Source organism: Anastrepha ludens, chromosome 5, assembly GCF_028408465.1.
Source record: "Anastrepha ludens isolate Willacy chromosome 5, idAnaLude1.1, whole genome shotgun sequence".
Taxonomy (NCBI): domain Eukaryota; kingdom Metazoa; phylum Arthropoda; class Insecta; order Diptera; family Tephritidae; genus Anastrepha; species Anastrepha ludens.
In genome coordinates, this window is record NC_071501.1 from 74517394 (window position 1) to 74537957 (window position 20564).

Genomic DNA, 20564 nt, shown 5'->3' on the forward strand with positions numbered 1-20564 from the left:
AAGATGTAGTCTTCTCTTTCCTTTTTGGGGTAACGTTTCGTAGGTTCGCTTTGCTAGAGCGTCTTCGTTCTACGGATGGCATGGACAAACCAGCATAGGTGCTGTATTTTTATACGTTTAACTGTGCCCATGTTCCTATATAGCCCATACAGCACCTCGCAAACGTGGAGGCAACCAACGATTTTACGGAGAATTTTTCTCTCGAAAGCTCCCAAAACTTTCTCACCTGCTGTTGACATCGTCCATGCTTCTGCCTCATATAGAAGGACGGCAATGAGCGTTTTGTGGAGTATCAGTTTGGTACTTCAAGAGAGAGCTCTTCTTCTTAATTGCCTGACCTACTGAGCCCAAAGTAACACCTGTTGCCAAGAGTTATTGTCCGCTTGATCTCCAGGCTGACATTGAAAAGGGTTATTATGTATTTTATGTTTTAATGTCAGGCACAGAAATAGCGGCAATAACAGGATCCCAGGCATCAGGCTGAATCATCAATATTTTTATTGAAATTGTTTCCAATAATCAGTAAAAAAATATTCTTTACTCCAAATTTTTTTTCAGTAATCAGTAAAAGTTTACTGGTAATGCAAGTTTTTTCCAGTAATCAGTAAAAATATATATTTACTGCATTTTTATTGCTTCTATATACAAGGTACCCATCTGTGAAAATAATAATAGCGTAACTGCTGCGTTTTGACTATTTATTTATGTTTTTATAAAACTGAGTTCATACTAAAACAACAATCGTATAACTTAAAGGTGCATTTGATGTACAAAAAAAGAAAGAAGAAAAACAAAAAAACACAGTACAGATATAAAAAATCAATGTGAATTTGAAGTACTTTGATGAAAATTTGCTGAATTTTTTAACATTTTATGTTAGGCGTGAAACCTTGAATTGCATAATGAGCATTAAGAGTATTGTTTTTAATAAAAAAATGAAGCATTTTGCTTGGTAAAGAGTGAAACCTTGCATTGCACGAAAAAAATAATTAAAAAAATTTAAGAAAAATTTGGTAAAATCGTTAATTGCGTGTTAAGTATTGCGTCTATTTTTTTAATAAAAAAATTTAATAATGAAATAATTTTTTTTCCATATGAAGCCTGGAATTGCATGATAAATATTAAGTATATTTTTTTTTTTCAATAAAAAAATGTAAATAAATTTAATAAATAAAGTGTGAAAGCTTGAAAAAGCATTAAAAAAAATTAATAATGAAATAAAATATTTGTTTTGCAATTTTAATAAAAATTGTTTTTTGCAAAGTTTGAAATCTTGCAATGCATGATATTTATTTTATTTATTTACTGCAGTTTATTTTTTCTTTTAATAAAGAAAATGTTTAAGGGGGGCCTCTTATCAGTCGGCTTCAAAAAATCGATTGTTTTTTTTTTTTACTTCAATCGATAGATATACAGCTATTATAGGAGAATATGCCCTCAAAATTGTATAGCGCAATGATTGTGAAAGAGATTTCGGAGTTACAGGCCTGTGTACCGTCCTTCGTGTGAGTATACCGTCTACCTTCTGAAAACTTTGAAACACCTTTTCTCAATACCATGTTTTTGAAAATGGCGTGTAAGATTTAAAAAAAACGACGAAAGTTATCGTTTCAAACCGGTAATCTCTATAAAGATAATTAAAATGCGCAGCTAATTAACTAACAAAATAGAAAAAAAAATTAATTTTTTAATGTTATTTAACACATTTTTTGAAAAAATAGCGAAAAAATGCACTTTTTTCAATAATTAATTGTGTGCACATTTTTTCATATTTTTATACAAGAGTAGTCCATTATATGCGGGAATGCCTTCTGAATAAGACATTATTTTTCTTTTGTGTTTCGGGTGAAAACTACGGCCGCAATCTTACACGCCGTTTTACTAGCGCGCAACGAGAAGCTGTGCGAGATCCCTCATATGTCCGTTGTTTGTTTTTTTATTTATGTTAAAAAATTGCTTATTACTCTTCAATCATGCCTTCAAATAAGTGCAAAAGATTATTTCTATGTGTCGCTTTTTTCGCCTCCAAAAAAAATTGAGAAAAAACACCTTTTCTTGAAGCCACTGATAAGAGGCCGCCCTTAAGGAATTTCAATTTTATTTAACATTTTTAGCAAAGTGGAACATTTTCAGTTATTTTATTTTTGTTGTAGTATAGAGTAGAGTATTTTTTTAATGTAAAAAAAAAAAATAATATACAAAAGGAGAAACCTTAAGTTGTATGATTTTTTGTAGTACAAAATTTTGTTTTATAAAACAAAACTGTTGCGCTGCGGGTATTTTGAACGACACTGTATTTTCAATAAAAAGAAGAATAATAAATTATTGAAAGATCATATTTAAACAAACATTTATACAATATTTGCATTAGCTCAAAATGTTAGAAAATAGTAAAATTTTGTAGTAACATAGTTTAAGGCGACTCCAAGATTTTTAACCATGTTACGATAATGAAGGGTGTTTAGAAAAATTTATGAAATATACCAAAAGCTTTTTGTGCTTAAATGTTCTGCTTTCAAATTGGAAATAAATGAAATCACGGAATTATGTAGGATTTTATAAAAAAAGAATTTCTTATAAAGTTAGTCCCTCCAAAAATGTGCTAATTGTGTGTTTGTGTCAACTATTGTTTTTCGTATATATATAATATATTATATGTATTGTATTATATAAAAGTGCGTTTAGTCACGAAAGGAAGAGTACTATCTTGAATAAATTAAATTATTTACTTTTCATTGTTATCGAAAATCCACAACTCTGCAAACTCTTTACGAATCTGTGGACTCATATTAGCGTCTGTAGGACTTGCTGAGGTAGTCGTATAAAAGATTGGAGGGGATGTACTAGGTATAAAACCATTAAAAGCCGGCGCTGGTATAGCCTGACCAAGTGCAAAAGGTCTGATATAATAGCGGATGGCTAAAAAATTAATTAGAGAGACCACAAACAAACAGGACTTCATTACGGCACGGCACATACTTGTAACAACAATTTAAAAAATAAAGCAAAAAATAGAAATACACTATATTATAAGAGTAGGATATGATAAAATCAGCCCTTCATGAAAAAGCTGCTCCTTTAATTTGTGATGAGCTACTTGAGTTTGTTCCATAATTGGAGGAAATTCAAAAAGCTTACAAAAAAAAGTACAGATTCAAAAAATCAACACGAATTTGAAGTATTTTGATGTAAATAAATGATAATCTTGAATTGCAAGATAAGTATTAAGAATATTGTTAAAAAAAAAAACAAAAAATTGCAAAGTGTGAAACCTTGAATTGAATTTTTTTACTAAAACTAATTTAAATAAATTAAAAGAATAAGGTGTGAAAGTTTGAATTGCATGATAACCATTAAGCCTATTTTTTTAACAATGTAATACAAAATTTGTTTTTGCCATTTTTTGCAAATTTATACAAAAAAAAAGTTTTGAAAAAATAAATAAAATGAATTTAACTAAATAAGAAAATTTTGGAAAAAAATTAAATTTAAATTAAATAATAAAATAATTAAAAAAAACTGTACGGTTCGTGAACCCTTAAGTCGTGTGATTTTTGTTGTACTATAAAATTTATTTCTATAAAAACAAAAATTAAAAAAAATAGTTCTTAAATCTTGACATTAAGTCGCGTCGCTAGTATTTTGAACGGCACTGTATTTTCTAATAACAAGTAGAAAAACAAATTTGTAAAGCATCATATTAAAAGAAATATTTATACAATATTTGCATTAGCTCAAAATGTTAGAAAATAGTAAAATTTTGTAGTAACATAGTTTTAGGCGACTCCAGAACCATGTTACGATAATGAAGAGTGTTTGGAAAAATGTATGAAGGATACCACAGGCCTGCACAAAATCAATATTCTGCTTTCATTAGTCACTCCAAAATTGTACTAGATGTGTGCTTGTGTGAACTATTGCTTATAAGGCTAAGCTGATATTATTTCGTATGTATTATTTAAAAGTCGGTTTTGTCACGTAAGTAATTGCACTATTTTGAATAAACTCAATTATTTACTTTTCAGTGTTATCAAAAATCCACAATTCTGCAAACTCTTTACGAATCTGTGGACTCATATTAGCGTCTGTAGGACTTGCTGAGGTAGTCGTATAAAAGATTGGAGGAGATGTACTAGGTATAAAACCATTAAAAGCCGGCGCTGGTATAGCCTGACCAAGTGGTAAAGGTCCAATATAATAGGGGTTGGCTAAAAAAATAATTAGGGAAGTTCCAAAGCATTAGGCGAGAGTTAAAATTTTTATATACACAGCAAATATAAAGGAATTTGAGAAGAATATTTTAGAGACCACAAACAAACAGGACTTCATTGTGATACGGAATATACTACTTGTACAAAGAAGAAAAAATAAATAAAAATACACCATAGTATAAGAGTAGGATATAATAACTTCAACCTTTCATGAAAAAGCTGCTCCTTTAATTTATGATGAGCTACTTGAGTTTGTTCCATAAATGGAGGAACCTTCAGTCAGATGGCACCTCCGAATAGCAAATACTATAGAAGTTTTATTCTGCCGGAAATCAACCAACGGTTTTCGATTACTTGCCGATGATAATCGTTGTTCAATGGTCAAAAGGGCTGATCAAGCGGGATTTAATTAAATTTTAAAGTTTTAAATAGGCACCAAAATATTTTTGCAGCAGTAGTCGAAATGCGGGATTTCCAGGAAATGGAACTTACGAAATTAAACGATATTCAAGCTAACTATTTAGATAATTTAACATTTTAGGAACAATGTCGGGTTAAAAATGAATCTTCTTTGTAATGGAACACAAAGAAGAAAGCTCTTCAAAAAAATGCCATGCCTGGAAAAGTTAAGCAATGTGATTTTATGTTCATTCGACTCTGTTAAAACGTGTGTGTCTTGTGTTTTTGTATAAAGAAGTGCTTGAATAGGTCGTTGAATAGCTTATTTTCGATGAAAGTCTTAGATTCTGCGTAAAGAATAGACAAACTCTTAAATTTAAATTATTAAATAAAAAAATAAAAATTCTTAAATTTTTAAATTTAAATAAAACAAAGTAAATTACATTTTTCGAATTTCAAATTTTAAATTAAAAAAAATTTGGTTTTTAAATTTGTGAACTTAAATATAATTAAAAAAATTTTAAATTTACAAAAACTGTTTCACAGGCTACCTTTGTATGAAAGAAAAAAGTTGTATATCAGTCCTTTTCTTAAGTAATCTATTTACTCCCAGTAGATCTACCATTGGAATATTCGTCGGGAGAACAAAATTTTACGTTAGAACTCCTCAGTTGTCGTTGAACTCATTGCACACATATACACCGTACATATGGCAACCACAAGCATGACACAAAATAAATAAATAGCCGTTTAAGGAAAGAATCCAAACTTTCAGCCAAAATATTTTTGTACGTAGGAACTTGCACCAAATATTGATATGGATTTTTGATTACTTTTGGTGGATATTCGCAAGTCCATCTTGTATGTGCGCATGTGTGTGCATCTTTTATACCTAAATATTTTACTATAATTAGATTGGTAAAAACTCCTTAGAAGGTATTAAAAAATTCAAGAAATATAATCTAATATATAACTTTATGATTTGAAATAAGACATCTTCCTCTAAATTCGTGCGATAACCGCTTACGCGATTTTTGCCGAGTTTAACCAACCCCGCCAGTCGTTTCTTTCTCGTGATAATCGGCGCCAATTGGAAACACCAAGTGAAGCCAAGTCCTTCTGCACCTGATCTTTTCAAAGCAGAGGAGGCCTTCCTCTTCCTCTGCTAACTCCAGCTGGTACCGTATCGAATACCTTTTACAATACCGCATCGTATTTTGATAGAAATTTCATTAGCTGGGGGAGAACCTGATACTAGATTTAGAGTTAGGATGGGGTTACAGCGGGTTGATAGGAGTTGTTAGGAGTATCTATCGGGCTCAGCGAAAATGAGAAAATGTAGTGCTCGCACCTATTTGGCGTGAGGCTGTATACACGTACTCTGATTTGGCAGTTTAAGTAAATAACTTTAAGTGCCTACGTAAATTAAGTTAAGTTTACGCCTCGAGTAAATCCAATTCAATTCTCAATAAAAAAAATTAACTAAATTATATAAAAATTAGTATAGAAATAGTATAAAAAACTGGCATAAACATTCATTGTGTTAATTACAAAAACAGTTGGAACAATGGAAGTGTCAAACAGAACGAGTAAGTTTCACTCACAAAAATGCTAAAGCTCAGTCTACACCTCTCAAGAAAACGTAGTACAAATTTGTAATTATTTATACGTACATAGCTCTAAAAATTTTTTTCATATTAGTTGAGAGTTTTTTTATTCACTCTTTTTTATAAAAATTAAAAAAACAAAATAGTTAAAAAAGAGTTAATTTCTTACGAGCTGTAGACCATCTTAGGAAATTTGTGAACTAAGCTTAAATAAGAAAGATTATCCACACACAAGAGGCATCACGTAGCGCTCAAAATTTTATCAACAGAAATTTTAAAACGAATTTCATACGACATAGTGGTGGCCACATTCAATGTCAAAAATATCCAATTTTCAATAAAATTTTGTCGCGCTTGTAAGCTCAAATCAGTCGGGCTATCATTGCTGACATCATCTAACGGCCCAACGGTGGGGGAGCTGGTTGTCATCCACGTTTCTGTAGTCGATTTTCTACGGTTGCCAGAAGCACCTTTAATTGGCACGCACCCACCACTGGCGCCACCCGCAACAGGACGTTTTCTTCTATGGCCTAGTCGAAAGACATGTAAAGGAGCAACAGGAAATATGAAATCCCTCATTATGAAATGCATTAGTTTTTAATGTACTTGTATATAGGAACTTATTTAACTGCAATTAATAGCTGTGCTAAATTTCAGATACAGTTTAACCTCGATAAGATGAAAATCACTATAACTTTTGCAAAACGTCGGTTCTTTGAAAAACAAAGTAGAAATTTAATATAAACCAGACGAATTCACTTTTCGTGTTCTGTATGAGTTCTGTATAAATATACATATGGATATAGTATATACGTACGCATATGTATGTATATATGTAAATAGTATATAGGTGCTTTTGTTTTGACTGGCATGTCCAAAATTTGCTAACATATACATGCATATGGATCTGATGAAATGTAATTTCCAAATAAAGTACCAGAATCTATTCTTGGGCGAATTGCACTTAACAAAATCAAGAGGCTATTACCCAAGTAATTCGAAGATCCAAATTTCCGAAAACGTTTTACGTATGGCTGGTATTACTGGGAGATTTTTAGTTTTATCTCCGCTTATTTTGTGCAATCTCGAACGAGGTCTAGACCTGCGACGAGCAATTCCCATTCCTATGTTAGGTCCACGTAAGTAAAGGCTCTCATGAAAGACTTTAACTGCAATGATCAATTTGAAAGTCAAAGAGGTGATATCAAATTTTGACATATGTATGTATGTATGTAAATAGCGTAGGCTGAACATTTCAACGGTGTATTCAATGAGCAGATGGCACGAACCCTGTGAAATGCTATATTTGCGGAGAATACAAGTAATTATTTTCTTTGAGAATGACATTCTCATTGTGAGAACCATTAGTTAAGGCTGTAGAAAATGCAAGATATAAAGAACATAAAATTTTATAGAATGGAAATTTTGCAGCATTTTTTAGCATTATACGGAATTCAATTACTTGACAAGAGTTGGCATTTCAAAATCTGTACACATCCATGTGCGTTCTTTGTATGTACGTATAGGTGGTCTCACGCGTCGTTCATGCAAATGTACAGCAAAGTACGCTATGTCATCTAGAATATCCTCTCTCATTGCGACTTTTGCCTCAATGAGATCGGTATCGTGAAAAATTAGCTCTTCTTCAGGGATTGGAGCCGGAGTCCAATATATAAGTGTCGCCGCTTTTGAGTTTAAAATACCAGTAAATTAAAAAAAAAAACGAGTAAAGAGACGCAAATGAGTATAGTGTAATATATGTACATATGTACTACGATATATATATATAAGTATGTACAGTCCGGTTCACTTGATTAGAGGCAATAATTTTAATTGAAAAAAATAGTTATTAAAGCAACTGTGATCTGGTAATCCCAAGTGAGGAAAAATTCAAGTGAGGATTGACTTTGCTCGAAAATAAACGTGCAACAAAATATTATTTCATCTAACGGTATTTGGCAGCAGTAAAACTTCAACAGCTTTAATACTGTGCTTGATTTATTCGCGGCACTAACCAAATAAGGAGAAATAATAACAAAGATAGACAATTTTCTTTTTTTACATTTGTTATTTAAAGTTTAATAGTTTGTGCTACCACCTTGTTTATAAATTACATCAGTCATTACTTTGATGAATGGATTTGACAAATTCTCCAGATAGCTTCAGACCAGGCAGTTTTAATGATTCGAATTAAAGCTTTTTTGTATTCAAATTGTTGGCCACTCTCATAAACATTCTCAATCATTTTCAGATCTGCCATGCAAAAGTTTAAATTAATAGGTCCAAATGTTGAACGCATCTCGGGAAAAAATGATTCCAGCAGAGCTTTACGGTTGTTTCCCGTAATTTTGTGGTCTACAATTTTTAATTTATCCCCTTATCATAACATCCCCGACGCGGCTATGATGGCGACTCAAGTACCTTTACTCCTCTCTTAAGTCATTGAAGTAGTAATTGCACTCATCCGACCCATCCAGATTGAACTTCTTAACGTCACTAAATACTATTTCTTTTTATTCACTGGGATTGTTATTTGTAACAGAATTCCAAGTCAATCGAGGCGGCGTTCTTTGAGAAATTTATTTAAAGAAGTTTCTTTTTGTAATTTTTTTAAGCTTCAGATGTGGCACTTTTTGAATAGCCCTTCGAACAGTGGATTTGGCTGTTGGCTGCATCATTTGCCATTCCTTTAATTTTTGCTGTTGAATGGCCGGAATTCGATGCAATCCTAAAGAATTTGCAAGTTTCATCAGGTGTTAATCCCATCGCAGTTTTACCTTCGTAGTTCTTACCATAGGAAGCACCTTGTTTCACGCAAAGATCCATAAGGTTTGGACATCGACCTATCTTTTCGGCAATTTTGGTGATTTAAAAGTCCCTCTGAGATCAGGATACCGATTTGTCCTTTTTCACTATTTGTTACACCTTTCAGCTTTCCACACACAGTGAATGCTTAAAAAAACTATGCCTTTTTACAGCTTTAATGCGCAAATAATGTAGTCAAACTGAGTGCCACTAATCAAGTGGAACGGACTGTATGTGATGTGCTCTATAATGACCTACAGTTTACTAAAGGTTAGGTTTATAAATGCTTCCATTCGAAAGTACAGAAAATAAAGCTAATTTAGCTTTTCTAGGGCTTTTTAAACTGTTCGAATAATAATGTTTAGAACAATTTAATCCTCAACTTACATTCCAAATTAAATTTTGTGGTAATTGGTTAATATGCTCTAATATATCTTTAATGAAAATGTATTGTATATATCTTAACCACTGATTTTGCTCAGACAAATGTTTTAATCATTTTTTCCACTTTTTTGAAAACACGGGACATTATAACTTTAGTAGGCTACAAAATTTCTCGCTAACGCTTGGAAATCCACTGAGTGTTTTATTACAGGATTGGTATATACGGCGGCCGCCGTAGTCGAATGGGTTGGTGCGTGACTACCATTAGGAGTTCAGAGAGAGCGCGGGTTCGAATCTGGGTGAAACACCAAAATTAAGAAAAAGATTTTTCTAATAGCGATCGCACCTCGGCATGCAATGGCAAACCTCCGAGTTTATTTCTGCCAAGAAAAAGCACTTCATAAAAAATATTTGTCGTTTGGAGTCGGCTTGAAACTGTAGGTCCCCCCATTTGGGAAACAACATCAAGACGCACACCACAAATAGGAGGAGGAGCTCAGCCAAACACCCAAAAGGGGTATATATATATGTATATACATGAGTACATATATAATTAGGGTGTTTTGGCTGAACTTTCTGATAAATAACAAGGATAGACTATATAAATAACAAGACCACGGCTGGGATAGTCAAGGTTTATATTCAATCACCTCAATAGCCAAAAAATTCGTTGTATTACAACAATTCCATTATAAGCATAGAATGAATTTTAGAAAACTGTCCAGTCTTTAAGCAACTTAAACTTTAACTATTTTTCAATAGACCAATCGACCTACTCATCAACCTAAAGCGCTACTACGAGAGCTGCTTTTTACATTTTGCGCTTTTGCATCAACACTATGTGTGATGAACTGTAATTCGATCATTTTATCGGAAAGTTTGCTATTTTTGAGCGTAAGCTTACGTAAATGTTTCCACTTATTTAGCTTTATTTGTTCTTTATTCAGTGAGTTGAAAACTTCATCTCGCTCAAAAGATGAAATAACTCGTGAACATTTTCGGGGCGGTGATTTATTACGATTTTCGGCGAAAGTATATTATCGAGACAGGAGTACATTGATCAACTTGCTTCAACTTTTGGAATTGAAACACCACAATGATCTAGTATGAAACAGAATGAATTTCGTGAAGGCCGTACGGCTGTTGTGCCAGAAACAATCCGTGCTGTGCGTTAATTGATAAAGCAAAGTCGTCATGTGACATATCGTGCGATAGAAGGATTCTTGGGCATTAGTGGGACCAGCATACTTTTAATATTAAATGAATATTTGATTGTCAAGAAGATTTGTTTTCATTTGATACCGCATAGTTTGAGAATTGCCCAAAAATGGTCTCGTGTCGATTGATGTAAAGAAATGTGTGTGTTGTATAAAGAAATTCAGCCGCGCTAGTTCAAAGCACGTCTATGATGTCAGAGTAGGTGACAAATCTTCGATATATGCATACTCGGATGACTCAGAAGCGAAACAATAATCAACTGTATGGGTGTTCTAAGATTAGTTAAATCCAACAAAAGTTGTTCGCCGAAGAAACACCTCAAATATATCGTCAAGAAGGGAGTGGCAGACACCAACGCCATGGAGAAAGGGGGATTTAAATTTTTATACAGACAGTTCCAAGCTAAACGATAAGGTTGGCTATGGAGTTTTCTAGAAGGAATTAGGACTGGAACTATCCATTCGCCTACCAGACTACTGCAGCGTCTATCAGGCATAGGTTATAGTTATAAAATAAGTGGATACATATCTAAATACGCACGCCGTAACAAAAACGACTATAAATATGTTCTCGGATAGCCAGGCGGCTTAACTAAGATGGAAGGTTGCATAGCAATGCCGGGCGGTCCTAAATGATATTAGTGACGTATTCAAGGTTATCCTTATTTGGGTTCCGGGTCATAGAGATATTGAGGGAAACTGCAAAGCTGATGAGCTAGCCAGAAAAAGTACTGCTCTTCAACTGTTCAGTGATAAAAGTACCATTGGAATACCCATGGCTACGAGTAAGCTAATAATAAAAAACCACATTATCCAAGAGGCCAATAGGTTATGGAGAAATGAAGATACATGGCTAACAGCTAGGCTACTATGGCCGCAAATAATCATGAAAAGAACAAAGGAATTTCTTAGTCTCTCAAGAGATAATGTCTCGAAGGTCCTGGCTTGTTAAACCGGTCACTGGCTATTTGGCAGGCATTCCTTGAGACTAGGAGTTTTCTCCCATGAATATTGCAGAGATGACCCCTAGCTAAAATCAGAGCAGCTTTTCTAGGTAAACACTTTTTTAATTCTCTTACAGCGCTGTCTGGCGTGAGGTTGGGATCAATACTACGTTTCATAAGAGCCACAAAATGGTTCCATGGAAGATAAATGAGGTTCCCGTGTAGCACAGTGGTATCACAACGGACCTGTAAGGTCTAAGTGAGTTGGTCGTGCAGACCGACTACCACCATAACCTAACCTAACCTACAACTGTAGCACTAGAGAAACTTAAACCAGTAAATTCTGAGTGGACACACCCTTTTGTTTGTCAAAAGTTTTTGGAGGCTTGAGGAAAACCACCCGCCGAAGACGAATCATTCATTGATTTGGCACCTTATGATTGCTTTCCCGAACATCAAAAATAAAATTCGAGGTCAACATTTTTCAACACCTGCAGAAGCTGTTGGAGTATTCAAACAGTTCATTTTGAAGGGTATCTACTTCTGAGTCGTAAAAGTGTGAAACTTAGTTCGAGCGAGTGTAGAAGAGTGCATTGACTTCCAAGGAGAATAGTTTTAAAAATTAATAAAATCATGTTCATTATAATTTTACTGTGCTTTCATTACTGAGCGCAAACTATTTAGAAACCCTCGTAATATAATTAGATTAATCAGCTACTTATTTAAAGTATTGTGATATTTCTAATGAAATACATGTATTTATTTCAAAAGTTATTCGTGCATTACTAAATATTATAACTTCTAGCGTAAGGCCATTGTAGCGATAGCTTTATTAGTTGTAAACTACTTTTCCACCGTAAATATAGAACTTATCAATTATATAAAATAAATAAGTAAAAATAATCCCACCCATACATGCAATAAGCGCAAGAATACACAGGCATAGCAATATTATTTACTATGGTTTTTCGCTGAAGATCCAAATTTCTCCAAAATTTTTACGTAATGTAGGTGAATTGGTAATTGTCATGGCCTTCACAACGAATTCCTCCTCTTTAAAAGCGAGTGGAGTAATTATCCGATCATTGTCCAACAGTATGAAAACTGAATCTGCGTGGGCAATATAGAAATAAAAGGTTTGAAGTATAGGTCGATTCATGGATGTTATAGAAGTACGTATTGGCTCATAAAAGCTTGTCTCTGTGAGCTTAGAAGATGGCCTGAGCCACCAGCATTTGAGACATTCAGCTGTGTTTTCGAAATTAACGTAAGCAAAGGAATGTTGAATGAATGAATGCAAGCTAGGTTTGCATTGCGATCTTAAGATCTTTTGTGCCCTAAAAAAGGTTATGTTAGTTATATTTAATATTATTGTAGCAACTTCGATGGGGGTGCATTAGATCTTAATGATCATAGTACAAAATTCCCTCATAATAATAATAAAGTAGCTTCGAAACGAAAAAAATAATAATAATAACGTCTGCAATAAAGTGACAGGCATAACTAAGCGCGTCATTAATTGTTTTATATTTACCATGTCTTTCGAGTTGGAACCTTTTCTTTGTTTTCGAAAAAAAGGAGTGTTCATTCCTAAACTTTAAAACTAGTACTAGCTTCACAGCCGTGAAATTTCGCCAGCGACATGCATTGCCAGATTTGCCGCAACATTGCGGCTTGCTTGCTAGCAACATTGATTGTCAAATGAGAAGGAACGTTAAATTTATGAGCATCGCTTCAGGAGCAATTGACAAATTTTGGTGAGAAAAGCGTTTCTAAAGAAATTAATATGTACACAAAAAAATATGAAGCAGATTTATTTACGTTTGCGTTACGATTTGCGAAGACGTTTCGCTTAAGAATGCCATATCTTCGGAGTATTCGATCTCAGGCACTTCACTCAAAACGAACTGCCAGTTTTTAAATATGTGTGAATAAATGTTGCTGGAATCAGGTTTTGCAGTGCTTTCCCGACGTGAGCTAACTACAACTTTGCCGTGAGAAGCTTATGACATTTCACGCACATTTCACGACAACGTAAATTGCATGTATTTTGGCAGCCCTTTCACGTGTCGCGAACTTAGTGCTAAGCTTACACAAAACTTAGAAAAATTATAAAAATTGTATTTCAATTTTGAACTTTTTGAAAATTCAGGAATTTCTTTTGATTTGTATAAGGTTAAAAAGTTTGATTTATTTTGATAAGATTTTGGTTAAAGGTTGAGTGATATTACAAAAACAAAAAATTAATAACAAAAAAGTTTTTGCTCGAAAATCATTGTAAATATTAAAAAAAGGTCATCATGTACTCAGTAATATTCACCACTCTACGTGTAAATATGTATGTATATGTATATACCCTCTATTTCACGAAAAACGGAACGTTTTATATATAACAATAAATTATGACGCCTTATTTTGGAAAATTTCTACACTCGATGAATGTACCAGCTCGGAATTGTAAATGTGTATCTTATTTTAATTTCTGATATTGGGCAATGAAATGATATTCGAAGACATTTACAATTTATAAATTTTATTAGTAGTCGAATTTTGCCCAAATTTAGTTTTTCGAAGTATGTATTTTTTAGTAGCAAGCGGCCGCACGAAAAGAAAGCCATATGAACACAAGAAATTATAATGGAAAGTTCTGATTTCTTTGCCCTAATGCAAAATTCTGATTTCATGGTTCTGACGCTAAAAATCCAATATTCGGCATTCGGGATTCTAATAAAATTTGCAATGCAACACAATCGACTTTGTTCCTTACAGAGGCACGCACCCTCCATAGGCAGTATGCGTACAAATCAATAATTCAATTTGACATAATTTCCAAAAAAAAAAAACAAAATAAAACTGGGCGTACTGGATTTTTAGCCGAAAAGTGATGTTCTGACAAAGACTTTTAACATACAAGTTAAAAATTTTACGCACGTATGAAAACACAGATGACTTTAATGGCCCTCAATGTAAACTGATTAGTTAAAGCAAAAAAAAAGAAAGAAAAAGCATAGCTAAAATCATGGGAAATGATTATTTACTTTTCTTGATTCAAGAATATCCAATTCTCGATAAAATTTTTTCTCAAAGTCGGTGGTATTATTGTAGGCCCAGGACCTAAGGGTCCTGGATGAGGTGATGCAGCATAAGCTACAGCGGCTCCTACACCCATTACTCCAGGGACTGCCACTCTGTCTTGTAGAATATAGGGGCCACCAAAATGACGTAAGTACAGCAGTGGCGCTGTTTTATAAAAAAAAATTATATCAATGCATATTTTTACGATACCCAATGAATTAAAAAACATGTACTTAATATTCGTGTGCTCAAAACATTTCAATAATTCTCTATCAATTATTTGCAGAGCTAAATATTTTATGATGGACTCCATTAAAAACTGTCAAATAAAAAAGTAAATAAAAAAAATGAAAAGAAAAAATATAGAAATTACTTTCACTAGCAATTTTTTTTTTGTGATTTGTTGTACGTACAGTAGACAGTACGGAGAAAAAAGCTTACGTACAGTCCTAAGTCTAAGGTATTTTTACAAATAAAATTCGAAAAAAATAAAATTTTTTTTTTTGGTCGAATGTAGTGCTAGCTTTTTGTATTTCTCATCATATCTTCGACATTCACAGCGTAATATTACCACCCGATGTTCTTGTCTCGTGAAAATAATTTTTTTTTTTGTAAACCTCAGGTATCTCATATTATTACTTTCCTACCACATCTCAGTGCCTACCTCCCAAATGTACAATGAACAAAACGCTGGCTGTGAATAGAATTAAGTTTAGTATAGAAAGTTCATCTCTACTAACCTGGTAATTCAATTATTTCTTTCGCATATTGTAAGGCTGAAAGCCGATCTTGCGTGGCAATTCGAATGTGGTCTAATCGATTGTATTGAAGTATGAAGTATTAAGAAATAATCTACTTGTGAACCAAGTGCCATTCAATTAGAAATAATTTGGGTGTGTTATACCAACCGACGTTAGGGTGGTGGGAACTGAGATCTTGTGGGGTACTTGAGATCAAAGAACTTTGGAACACAAACAATTGTTTTTCATGAGGCAAAACAATCTTAATATCAAACTGTATGTTTCCACCGTGAATACCGAAGAAAGGCAGAAATAACTAACAAGATTCGAGAGTGAACGACGAGCTTCTTTTGTTTTGTAAGGTGGTAGATCCGAATGTACAGATTAATTACTTTATCTCTCTACGTTGAACATAAAAACACACTTAGTTGACAATAGAGATACAGTTCCAACCTTTTAGTAACTCTTCCTATACAAACGAGTTGGCTGAGTTGAAGATTTGTACAAAAAACAAGAAACATTTCGAACTAAACAAATCACTTAAGGGGATTAATAGGGTAGCCAGACGACAACTTTAATGCGCATTGAGATTTTATGTGACAGACAACTAAATCAGCTGTTTGCTAAAGGTACAAAATTGTCGTCTGTCACGTAAAAATTTCAATGCAAATTAACGCCGTCGCCTGTTTATCGTGTAAGTCACTGTCGAGCCGGGAAATTAAGCATAGTTTGGAGATGCTTTCAGGGGGATAAAGAAATAATTGCACATAGATATCATAAACTGCATATGTTTTGTATTTTTGTTAAAAAAAGCCGCTTACAAATCATTTAGCATTACCATTTTTTCTTAAATAAAAGGAAGTAATATAGGCTAAAACGGGTTTTTTTATACAAATGTAGAAAAGGCGTCCGATTTTAAGGCATAAGATCATAGGCGTCGTTATTAGGCGGTTAGAAATATTTCTTTAATACCTACTATATTGGACGGAGGGACGGATGTTTAGTTTTAACATATAATAAGGGGACGTGGTTTTTAGCCGATTCCTACACAATTTATGTCTTGATGTGGGGTGCAATACTATGTGCAAAAAGTTTAGGCAAGTTTCATGGTATCAAGATACATGCATTTACTCAACAGTGGGCATGGCACATTCCACTTTTCAACATTTTATTTGCGTATATGATTGTATATTTTCTTGTGCTCTTTATTTGAACCAAACTGGAGTAATTTTGCTCCGCCCTTTTTTCGAAGATTACTGTTATATGCAGCTGAGCGTGGTTTTCATCGATTTCGCCCATTTTCAATGCCTTCGATAAAGGGTAATATGTATTACTATGTATGCACTTATAGTTTCATTAAAATATATTAAATTTTGCTCGAGTTATAATGCACTCGAATGGGTAGACTGACATTGCTAAATCAACTGCTCTCCGAGCACTCTGCATTCCGAGCGTTTTAGTATATACTAATATACATGACTAGATCTATCCCGATTTTGTTTTGTGATAAAAATTGTAATACCCATGGGCATACACGCGCGGCTATAAAACGAATTTTTTTTATAGCGGAGATATGTACATGGCTCCGCTTGAGGCAGTTTGTCGAGGACACTCCTTCGTGGTAGATACCACAATTTTAATACGGTTTTTAAAGTTTGATAAATTCTCTACGAAATGACTGAAAAATATTACGCAAATAGGAGCACTTTAAATTAAAAATTTTATTTCTGCCAAAAAAGTTAGTTAAAAATCTTTACAGAATATAGTATAAATTAACCGATAGAAAGTATTTAATCGCTCTGAGCAAAATAAATCTAAGAAGGTATACAGGGTGAAGTCCAAAATAAACAAGACTGAGTTAAAATAAAAACGTAACATCGAGTTTATTTATTCAAAAGGAGGACGCAAAACGTTTTCCTTTCATGGCCAAATGCAATTTTCCGAATAGGTAGAAGTGAGTGATTGATAGTTAAAATGCGATTTGTAGTCAAAAAATCAATCACAAGAGTGAATCGATGAAATGGTGTATTATAATGCAATAAGCGCCAGCCTCCTCCTCCGCGGTATTCATTGCGAATTCGACGAATGCGATGCAACAAACGCTTCAAAACACCAAGATAGAAAATTGCATTGACGGTTTGGCCCATTGGCACCAACTCCTTGTGAAAAATTCCTTCCATTCGGCACTTTGACGCTTAGTTTCATGCTCATGTTGGAAATACCACGTTTTATCACCAGTTACAATGTTGTAAAGGAAGTTCTCGTCTTTTCTCGCCTCTTCAATGAGGTCTTTCGAAGGTCTGAACAATTTTTGGCCCTCAGTTAACTTGTGGGGAATGAAACATGCACAGACCTTTCGTAAGCCCAAATGATCACTTAAAATGCGATTTGATTACCGATTTTCGGCGGCCTGTATATTCATTGTCATTTATGTCCTCACAACCATCTATGAAACGTGTAAACCACTCATGAACTCTGCCATGAGACAGACAATCATCGCCATAAACTTTTTTCATCAATTCAAATGTTTCGGTAAACGTTTTATCGATTTTAAAACAAAATTTGATATTAGCTCTTTGTGCGAAACCCATTTTTGTACGGATGACACAAACATGCTGACACTTAAATATACACAATAACTTTGCTTCCACTGAGCCGAATGTCACCAAGCTTTCACGGGAAGTCAGCTAGGGATGTAACTTTCAACGCACTAACTCATTAAAAAGATGACGTCATCAAAAACATGTTTATGACATCAACAAGACTGATTTTAGACTTCACCTTGTATATACCTACAAACTTTTAGGTCAATCGGTGGAAAACTGTGGCATGAAAACCTACCGTTTTCCTACAAAATGTGATTTCATGAAACAGGGAAAAATGTATATTATATACAAATAAACAACTCACTGCGCCCTCCTGCAGCGTTGTCTTCAAAGAATTAAAGTTTCATGAACATTAGTAAAATATTATATCAAGTTTTGAAATAACACACAAAAACCCAAGCAGCTAAACTTCACTTTGGGCCGTAGATTAGAGAGCAGTGTATCGTGTTTCTGGATCAGATAACTTTGTGAAATGATTTCAATTTTAAGTTTGCATACTCTCTCAAACAATTATCCATAGTAACAGAGGAAACTGGCGTAATGTGTTAACTTGAGATTTTAAGATCCTCTCCCTGGGAGTTAAGGTTAGGTTAGGTTGAAGCGGTTGCCCACTATGAGCCACACTCACACTCATAGCCCATTGACTTTGAATTAATTGGGTTTATATTTACGGATTTATGCTGATCGATTCTAACGCAAATAAAAAAGGAAAATTGATTGATTTTACAACGCAGCAAATTCAAACCAATATGTTAATTCGAATAAATCAGCTGAGTGCCTCCGTTGCTAGTGCCGCGTTTCCTATTTTTTATTTAATAATTTTGTTGCTATTTAAGCTCTAGAACAAAAAACAATTCAATGAAGAAATCTCAGAAACAAAAAAATAAAATTGTTTCTACCAAAATTTTTTAGAAAAGTTCAAAAAGTGCCCAAATTTGAAAAAACTAATTGTAATAAATCACCTTAAAATGAGTAGCCCTGTATTTTAGTATAGAGTTTGCACAAGTCGTAACTTCATAAGAGACTGAGACAATTTTCATCAAAAAATAATCAAGAAATCACTAGAGAGACAATGCAAGCTACAAGGTGGCGCAAAATTAATCATCCAGTTTTGTTTTTTAATTAATTTTGAATTGAATAAACAAAAGACCTTCAAAAGCGGCCGATATAGTCGACGTGATTTCATCATCAATATTAAACATTAGCCCCCGAACGTCTTCTTTATTTTTAGGAGTTAATTGTAATCAAAATAAGCCAAATTTTGAACAACTTTGTTTTGAATAACTCGTTTACTAAATACAAAAAATGCTTTTGAGTGATGGAAATATTTATTTTGAACTTTACGGGCTTCCCTGTTTGTCTGTTTGTATACAGCAGCAGTCTGACATTTCTGAAGTCAAATATAATTGTCGTACGACGCTATTTGTAAAAATTATAACTCTTCCGATAGGGTGACTAATTTTACGCCACCTTGAACTTGCTAAAAATAGGTACTATAGATTTAAGAAAAAAAAATCGATTTTTTTTAATTTCAATGTGGTTTTACGCTTTAAAAAGATATTGTGGTTTTAGTTTCCTAAAATAATAAAATGAAAAGAAAAACTTTCAAATGTTATGCATCCGTTATTGTTACTGTTACATATTACTTGTGCGCTTTACGTTTGTACATATGTATTTAGGTTTGTGCAAAATACTGTTATTCTGTTATAGGAGTTGTTCAAATTTACTAAACTTAAACTACTGATTTTTCAGCCACATGGATATACAAATGCATGTATGCTTGTTTGTGATTGTATTTATGCTCTACATTTTAACTAACTTTTCGCTTTCGCCAGTTGAAAAACTATCAAAAATCCATGCTTCAGCAAAATCTTTTCGAATTTTCGTTATAACGTCTACTTTCGGTGGGAGCATCGATTGAATACCGCCACGACTCCATTCATTATCCGTTCTACCAGATACAGCTAGAATATTTGGTTGAGCATGAAAGTGAAGTGGTTCATGGCCAGAACGGGCTCGGCCTCTCAAGAAATAATACCGCGGAAATTCTACAAAAAGAGTTAGACTATTCTAAGTTTTTGTGTATTTCCATGAAAAGTATTTAAAATTATAGAGCCCAAGGCAAACGATAGCACATCGATATTTTGGACAGTTTTATTTTTTTTTTAATTTTTTGTTTGTTTTTGAGTATTCATAATTTTTGTATAAAAGTTTAGCGCATTGTCCAATAAAAACCGGGTATTGATTATTTTCGTTTGAAAATATTACTTATTGCCTAATAAAAACCGTGTTAATCAAGTTTTAAAATTGTATACAAAAATTGGGAAATATAATATAATATATAATACAATAATATAAAATTCCAAATTATATTTTAGAATGGTTTTTGATATGCAGTTTTATTTCTTGTGAAATTTTAGTATACTAAAGTTCAAATGTGAAATTGCTGCAAAATCGCATTGATTTTTTTTAATTGTTTTCCTGACGAAGTTCTCCATATAAAAATATTCATGAAATATTCATGAAATATGACAAAAATGCGCAACATCTTCAAGGAAAAGAAATTATAAAAAATC

At 33.3% G+C, this 20564-nt stretch overlaps 1 protein-coding gene across 13 annotated transcripts in view; it reads right to left on the minus strand.

The window, feature by feature from the left end:
• Positions 1-20564, minus strand: part of LOC128864413 (thioester-containing protein 1 allele R1) — a 63016-nt gene that overhangs the window by 7643 nt on the left and 34809 nt on the right. For 3 of the 13 annotated variants that reach the window (XM_054104049.1, XM_054104050.1, XM_054104052.1), the window contains exon 7: positions 6510-6747. The exons of 5 other annotated variants lie outside the window; for them this stretch is intronic. In XM_054104049.1, the coding sequence (XP_053960024.1) occupies positions 6510-6747 (238 nt within the window). Of the gene's footprint in view, positions 1-2729; positions 2920-6509; positions 6748-7205; positions 7387-12526; positions 12678-14605; positions 14808-19807; positions 20037-20564 lie in introns of all 13 variants that reach the window. 5 more of the 13 variants (XM_054104057.1, XM_054104060.1, XM_054104061.1 and 2 more) reach the window with 5 other exon arrangements.